At 43.1% G+C, this 7,500-nt stretch overlaps 1 protein-coding gene across 1 annotated transcript in view; it reads right to left on the bottom strand.

Annotated features, from left to right (window-relative positions):
• Window positions 1-7,500, bottom strand: part of LOC145396534 (corticotropin-releasing factor-binding protein) — a 140,658-nt gene that overhangs the window by 17,415 nt on the left and 115,743 nt on the right. The window contains exons 5-6 of the mRNA XM_080269915.1: window positions 4,506-4,684; window positions 466-574 (exon numbers count right to left, since the gene is read on the bottom strand). Coding sequence (XP_080126041.1) covers window positions 466-574; window positions 4,506-4,684 — 288 coding nt within the window. The remainder of the gene's footprint in view (window positions 1-465; window positions 575-4,505; window positions 4,685-7,500) is intronic.

Below are 7,500 nucleotides of genomic sequence, written 5' to 3'. Positions count from 1 at the left end.
GCATATATTTTTGGGTGTACTCAAGAGGATTGGAATCGAGGCTACACACTGAGTCCCTTACCTTTATGTTGGATGAGCTTTGTCCTTTTAGATAGATACAGTGATAGATAAAAAGATAGATAGAAGGGTGGATGGAAAGATGAATGGATGAACAGATATGCAGACAGACAGATAGATGGATGAAAATGGATGGATGGAAAGATGTATGAATGAATGAATAGATAGACAGACAGACAGATAGATAGATGGAAGGGTATATAGATGTGTGAATGAATAGATACACAGATAGACATACCGACAACGATAGATAGACATAAAAAAAGATATAATTAGGTATGTGGATGGATGAATGAATTACCACACAGAAAAACAGAGACAGACAGAACGATAGACGGGTAGATAGATAGATACGGTACATACAGATAGATAGAGCGATAGATAGATAAACGGATAGATAATACTCACGAGGATTCGAATCAAGACCGCACACCGAATCCTCAATTTCCATCTTCGTTGAGTCGAGTCCTTGAGCTCCCCCTATTTGCACGTAGTCATGTCCCCCTCGTTTCTCACACTGCCGAAGAAAGAGAGAGATAATTAGAGATAGTTTTAATTCTGCATCTGTTGTGAGAGAGAGGGAAGAGGTAAAATATAGTTCTTGTGCTGTGTCGTTGTTGTTGTTGTGTGTGTGTGTGTGTGTGTGTGTGTGTGTGTGTGAGAGAGAGAGAGAGGGGGTGGGGAGGGAGAGAGATATAGAGCTAGTTCAGATTCTATATCTTTGTTGTGAGCGAGAGAAAGAGGGGTTATTTAGTGTTTTTTTTACATATTTGCATTATTAGTGTTTTTGTGTGATAGATAGATAGATAGACAGGCAAACAGACAGACAGATCGGTAGGTAGATAGATAGATAAATAAATTAATAAATAGATACATGGAGCGGCATGTTTTTTTTTCTTAAAATATCTTCCTACTATACGTACATAAATACATACATACAGTATACACACACACACACACACACACACACACACACACACACACACACACACACACCAGTTCGTAATAAACACATACACACACTTCCACCACTGCTACACATCCTCTGCTACACATTCACTGTATTCACTTCTACACCCTTTGGCCACTGCAACCGTACGCCCTCTGTCTGTTATCCTCATCCATTTTTCAGCCTTTTTTCATGCGCATTCATTTTTCAGTCTCTCTCGTAATTGATCCATATTCATTCACTCTCATGTACATTCACGGTGAGCCAGTGAATAAGGCTTTTTTCTTTGTTTATTGGTGGTGTTTTTCGCCAGTGTTTTTCGGCTGGTGTGATTCTGTTGTTACGTGAGAAGGGTGTAAAAGGGAATGGGTTTGCTTGTATCAGTGTGGTAACGTGAGAGAGGGAGAGAGAGAGAGAGAGAGGGAGAGAGAGAGAGAGGATATGTATGAATGTGTGTGTGTTGGTACATAATATTTTACCTGCATCAGATCACTACTAGAGAGAGAGAGAGAGAGAGAGAGAGAGAGAAGAAGAACTCCCAGCTTTCTCCATAGCCCCTTTCAGCTCAGGTAATGGTCAGGTGTTGTCAGATTGGGGGAGGGGATTGATTTGACTAGTAACCAAGGAGACTCATCCGTACCTTATACCTAGTGCTCATTGATTTTCACGCCGTTCAATTCTTAGCCTGGCCCATCCATCACAACATATCTATATTCTTTTTCCCTTTATTGTATTCTGTTATCGTCTCTTACTCTCACCCCATCTCCCGGCTCCCACTCTGTCACCGGAATTGTCCATCTGTTATCCGGTATGATTGTGTGTGTGTGTGTGAGAGAGAGAGACAGACAGACAGAGACAGAGTATATAGATAGATAGATATAGATAGACACAGATGCAGACAGCTAGAGAAATGTAGAGTATAAAAATACGTGAAGTATAGATAGATAGATAGATAGCCAGATAGATAGATAAACAGATTGAAGGAGAGAGAGAGCATATTATGTACGTATGTGTGTTAGAGGTAGACTGATGGACCATGAGCTCTGGCCTCAAATCTATCTACCTATCTATTATCTATTACCCCGTCTCTGTCTATCTGTATCTCTCTCTCTCTCTCTCTTTCTCTCTCAGGTCGTAATTGGCCTCACATACACTGCTTCTGTGCCTCGCGTTGCAAGGTGTGTTCTCACATTTGCTTGCTCTATTGAGAAAGAGATTGCACGCGTTTTTCACCAGAGAGAGAGAGGGAGGGAGGGAGGGAAGGAGGGGTGGTTAGAGGGGATATACGGAGGAGGAAAGATATATAGATAGACGGATAGGCAAGTAGATAGATAGATAGATAGATAGATATAGAGAGAGAAGCATGAGTCATATCGTATACTTTAAAAAGCCTCTTTCGGTAATTAATGATCATCTTCTCCTAATCGACTTTGGTAATTTGATAGAGTATGGTTCTCCCCTCTGCCTGTCTTTCTATCTATCTGTCTATCTATCTACCTTTGTGTCTATCTATCCTGCCTACAGTACGCTATCTATCAGTCAATTTCTCTCTCCATGCATCCCTCTGTCTGTGTCTATCTATCTATCTATCTATCGATCCATCTATCTATTATTTTTCAATTCGTTTTAGAAAATGTTTCGTGGTGATGAAGGTGATGAAAAAGATGATGATGATGATGAGGAAGGGGAGGAAGATGATGATGATGAAGGTGATGATGATGATGATGATGAGGAGGAGGAGGAGGAGGAGGAGGTGGAGGAAGATGATGATGATAACGATGGTGATGATGATGAGGAAGATAATGATGATGGTGATGATGATGATGATGATGATGAAGAGGTGGAGGATAAGGAGAAGGAGGAGGAGGAGGAAGATGATGATGATGATGGTGATGATGATGATGATGATGATGATGATAGTGTTTTTATAATTCGACTTTACCCTCATTAAAGGACATATAGAAGTTAGAGGTAATTAGCTGAAGAGAAAGAGAGAGAGTGATGATGTATTTCTCTTTGTCCACTGCGTGAGTTGTGTGTGTGTGTGTGTGTGTGTGTGTGTGTGCGCGTGTGTGTGCAGCAGGTGGGATGAGAGAGAGAGAGAGACAGAGAGAGAAAGAGAGAGATGATAACGGATAAGTACAGATAGATAGATAGATAGATAAAGAAATAGATGAAGAGGAGAAGGAATGGATCTTTTCAGCATTACACGTGAGAGAGAGAGAGAGAGAGAGAGAGAGAGAGAGAAACACTATCACACCACCCACACATCAATTAACCCCCCTAATCACCCACTAAATAACTTCATAATCACTAATTACACCTAATTATTATTTATGACCACCCTCATTTATCGCCTGACAATACCGTATGTGTTAATGGAGCTTTGATAAATAGAATAAATGATCCATTGTTTGGGTGATAAGTTGGTTATTGGAGGGTGCTTGGGGAAACAAATGAGTTATGTTATTTGGTTATTTTGTTGTTCTTGTGGTTTTTTGTTGTTGATGTTATTTTTCTTAGTGCTTCTTCATTATCATTATTATTATTATTATTATTACTATCATCATCATCATCATCGGTCGGGCGCTGTGGCATCATTGACTTCAAGAATAATCTGAATCATGGTGAAGCGGGGAGGAAATATTAACCCTTCCACTCCCCAGCCTACTCCCCAGTCCTCTCCCCAGACTCCCCAGGACTCTCTCTGCCAAGGACGTCTCTGTTGATGGCTCTGTTGGAAGAAAAGCGAAGAAGGGAAAATACGGTTCCTCCACTCCCCAAAACTCCCCAATCCACTCCCCAGTTCACTCCCCAACTCTGCTTCCCAAACCACTCCCTAGTTCACACCCCCAACTTATTTCCCCAGTTCACTCCCCAGTCCTCTCCCAAATTAACTCCCCACTCTCCCCAGTACGCACGCTACTAGGCACGTCTGTGTCAATGGCTGTCTTGGGCACTGTGGCATCAGTGAAGGAAAAGTGACACAGAGAGGAGATAAAGGCAATTCCTCTCCCCAAAACTCCCCAGAGCACTCCCCAATCCACTCCCCAGTCTCCCCAGTACTCACCCTACTAATCACGCCTGTGTTGAAGGCCCTGATTATGACACTTATGGAAAATATGTCAAACAGAGAGGAAAGCAAGGGACTCCCACTCCCCTAAACTCCGAAATCCACTCCCCAAACTCCCAAATCTACTCCCCAAATCACTCCCCAGGTCTCCCCAAACCACTCCCCCCAAACTCCCAAATCTGCTTCTCAAATCACTCCCCCAAACTCCAAGATCTATTCCCCAAATCCAATCTCCCAAATATACTCTCCAAATCACCCTCCCAAACTCCCCAAATCACTCCCCAAATCACTCCCCCAAACTCCCAAATCTGCTTCTCAAATCACTCCCCCAAACTTTACAAGATCTATTCCCTAAATCACTCCCCCAGACTCCCAGATTACTCCCCAGATCTCCCCAATTAACTCCCCAGTCTCGCCACTACTCACCCTACTAAGGACGCCTGTCTCGATGGCTCTGTTCGGCACTGTGGCACCATTGACCCCGACGGCGATCTGAAGGAGGGTGAGGGAGGCGGGGAAGATGGCGGTGATAGAGCAATTGGAGCGCCGGCCGTGGTTCCTCAGGGTGTACACGCCCTTCACGCCGTCCACCAGCATGTTGCACGCTGACGGGGGAGACAGAGACAAGCGTGAGAGCTGAGAAAGACTGAGACGAGCGTGGGGGGTGGCAGAAGGAGAGGGAGAAGCGTGAGAGGCTGTAGAAGGGGAGAGAGAAGCATGTTAGATAGAGAGGGAGACAGGGTGAAGGAGTGTCAGTAGGGGCGTGGATATGAGAGAAGTACAATGAGAACGAGACACGTGAGAGAGACTGAAGGGGAGGGAGAGAGGGAAGAGACGTGGATAAGAGAGAGAGAGAGAGGAGGGGTAGAAGTGAGGGTTTCTGAAGATGGAGGGGAGAGAAAAGAAAGGCCGTTTAAGAAATGGAGGGGAGGGGGAGTTAGAACTGTATTATACTACTCTGAAGGGGCAAAAAAAAAAAGGAAGAAACAAAGGCCAGATATAATTAGTTCCATTTCAGAAAAAGCCAAGTACGATTCTCTCTCTCTCTCTCTCTCTCTCTCTCTCTCTCTCTCTCACATCCCTAGTTTTGCCATTTTAGAAGCATATTTATGTATTTATTTTCAGTTTTGAGAGATGGGGTGGAGAGGTATATGAGAGAGGGGGGTGTGAGTTGGGAGCAGGGCAGCGAGATGGCGGGGGACAGGGCGACTTGGAGGCGATTTGTTTGTGGCCACCCCAAACGGGATTGAGGCGTCTGGCAATAGATAGATAGATAGTAATACCATATTTGCATGATGGAAAAAAAAAATTCCAGCGAGGTAGAATTTATATTACGAAATGATTGGCCAGATTTGAGTTGAAATAATTGTTCTTTTTACACATGCAATTACACTTAACCCTGTATTCTCCCTAACACCTTTTCGTGAGCGATTTATTTTGTTTATTACAGAGGTAGGATAAGTAGAAATATTTGTTAAGGCGAATGTCTGATATTATTACACGTACAGGTACACTTAGTCCTGTATTCTCCCCAACACCTTTTCCTGTGCGGTTTATTTTGTTTACTTCATGGAGAGGATAAGTAGAAATTGCGAATGTCTGATATTACACAGGCACCTGCACTTAACCCTGTTTTCTCCCTAACACCTTCTCCTAAGCGATTTATTTGGTTTATGACACAGAGAGGAGTGTAGAGTTCTCCCTACCGTGAGAGTATTGATCGTGCAAAGTGCTGGGTCCTTTGGTGGGGTGAGTCCTTTGAGATGCTTTGTGGGCCGGGGGAGAGGGATCGAGAGGGATGAAGGAGTGAGAGAGGGGAGAGAGAGAGAAAGGAGAGAGGGGAAGGTGTGAAGGGATTTGGTCTGCTAGAGAGAGAAGGAGTGGGGGTGAGTGAGGTCGGGTAAGACAGCAAAAGAAAGATAAGAGGAAAGACGATTGAGTGGAGAAAGAAGAAACTAGGGGACCGAGATGATAGCATAGAGAGAGAGAGAGAGAGTGAGAGAGAGAGAGAGAGAGAGAGACAGACAGACAGACAGACAAACAGAGAGAATAGGGGCACAAGAAAAGACAAAGTGCATGGTAATGAGATGAATCGCAATAGTTTCCACAGTAACTCACTCGCCAGGCATGACTTTCGCCTCGCCGTGGATTTTTTGTCACTCCCACACACCCCCATCTTTCCCCCCTCCCTTCCTACCTCCCCTTCCATAAATCTAGCCACCCCTCTCAATTTCCGGGGCATGGGGTGGGTGGGGTGGGGTGAGGGTTCAAAATAGCCCCTGTACTGCCATTTAGGGTTATGGTCGTAAAGCTGGACTGTGACAGAGTGTGGGACGGAATTATAGGGTTGTTGTTGTTGTTGGTTGTGGTGGTGGTGGTGGTGGTAGTGGTGGTGAGTGTGCGGATGTATGCCTGAGTTATAGAGGTTTTGTCGTTGCCGATGATGATGTGTGGATGTATAAATGAATTATAGATCGATTTTCTTGTCGTCATTTTTTATCATTATTCTCAGGGGGATTTTATGTATATTTATTCATTTTCATATTTCAGCCCAGCATCAAAGATAGATAGATAGATAGATAATTCAGACATCACCACCGTAATCTATCGTGCCAGCTGAGCATTTGAGTAGGAAAGATGGTGATTTTAGGTCAATTTTAGTAAAATGAGTGTAGCATGTTATTCTTCAGATAGATAGATTGATAGTTAGACAGATATATTGATAGGTAGGTAGGTAGATGGATATAGATAGATACGCAGGTAGGTAGGTAGGAAGGTAGGTAGGTAAGGTAGGTAGATGGATGGATATAGATAGATAGATAGATAGGTAGGTAGGTAGATGGATGGATATTGATAGATAGATAGGTAGGTAGGTAGGTAAGGTAGATAGATGAATGGATATAGATAGATAGATTGATAGGAAGGTAGATAGATAGATAGATGGATAGATAGATAGATAGGTAGGTAGGTTGGAAGATAGATAGATAGATAGATAGTTCAGACACCACCATCATAATCTATCGTCGAGATGGATAGATGGCGATTTTAGGCCAAGTTAAAGTGAAAGGAGTGTAGCATTTTTTACTCACTTTCACACACAAAAACAATCACTATCTCTATCTTTCTCTCACTTTCACACACACAAACAATCACTATCTCTATCTTTCACTCACTTTCACACACAAAAAACAATCACTATATCTTTCAGTCACTTTCACACACACACAAAGCATCACTATCTATTTCACTCACTTTCACACACAAAAACAATCACTAACTCATATATTTGTCGCTCACTTTCACACAAAAATCAACCATTTTTTCACTCACTTTCTCACTCACTCACTTTCACACACAGAAATCATGACTAACTCTTATATTATCACTCACTTCCAGACACCATCACCTCCGCCCCAAGCCT

The sequence above is a fragment of the Coenobita brevimanus genome, chromosome 38 (genome assembly GCF_032717465.1).
Source record: "Coenobita brevimanus isolate Jiangsu-jjx chromosome 38, ASM3271746v2, whole genome shotgun sequence".
NCBI classification, from domain to species: Eukaryota; Metazoa; Arthropoda; class Malacostraca; order Decapoda; family Coenobitidae; genus Coenobita; species Coenobita brevimanus.
Note: the sequence above shows the minus strand (reverse complement) of the source record. Positions and strands in the feature narration are given on the sequence as shown.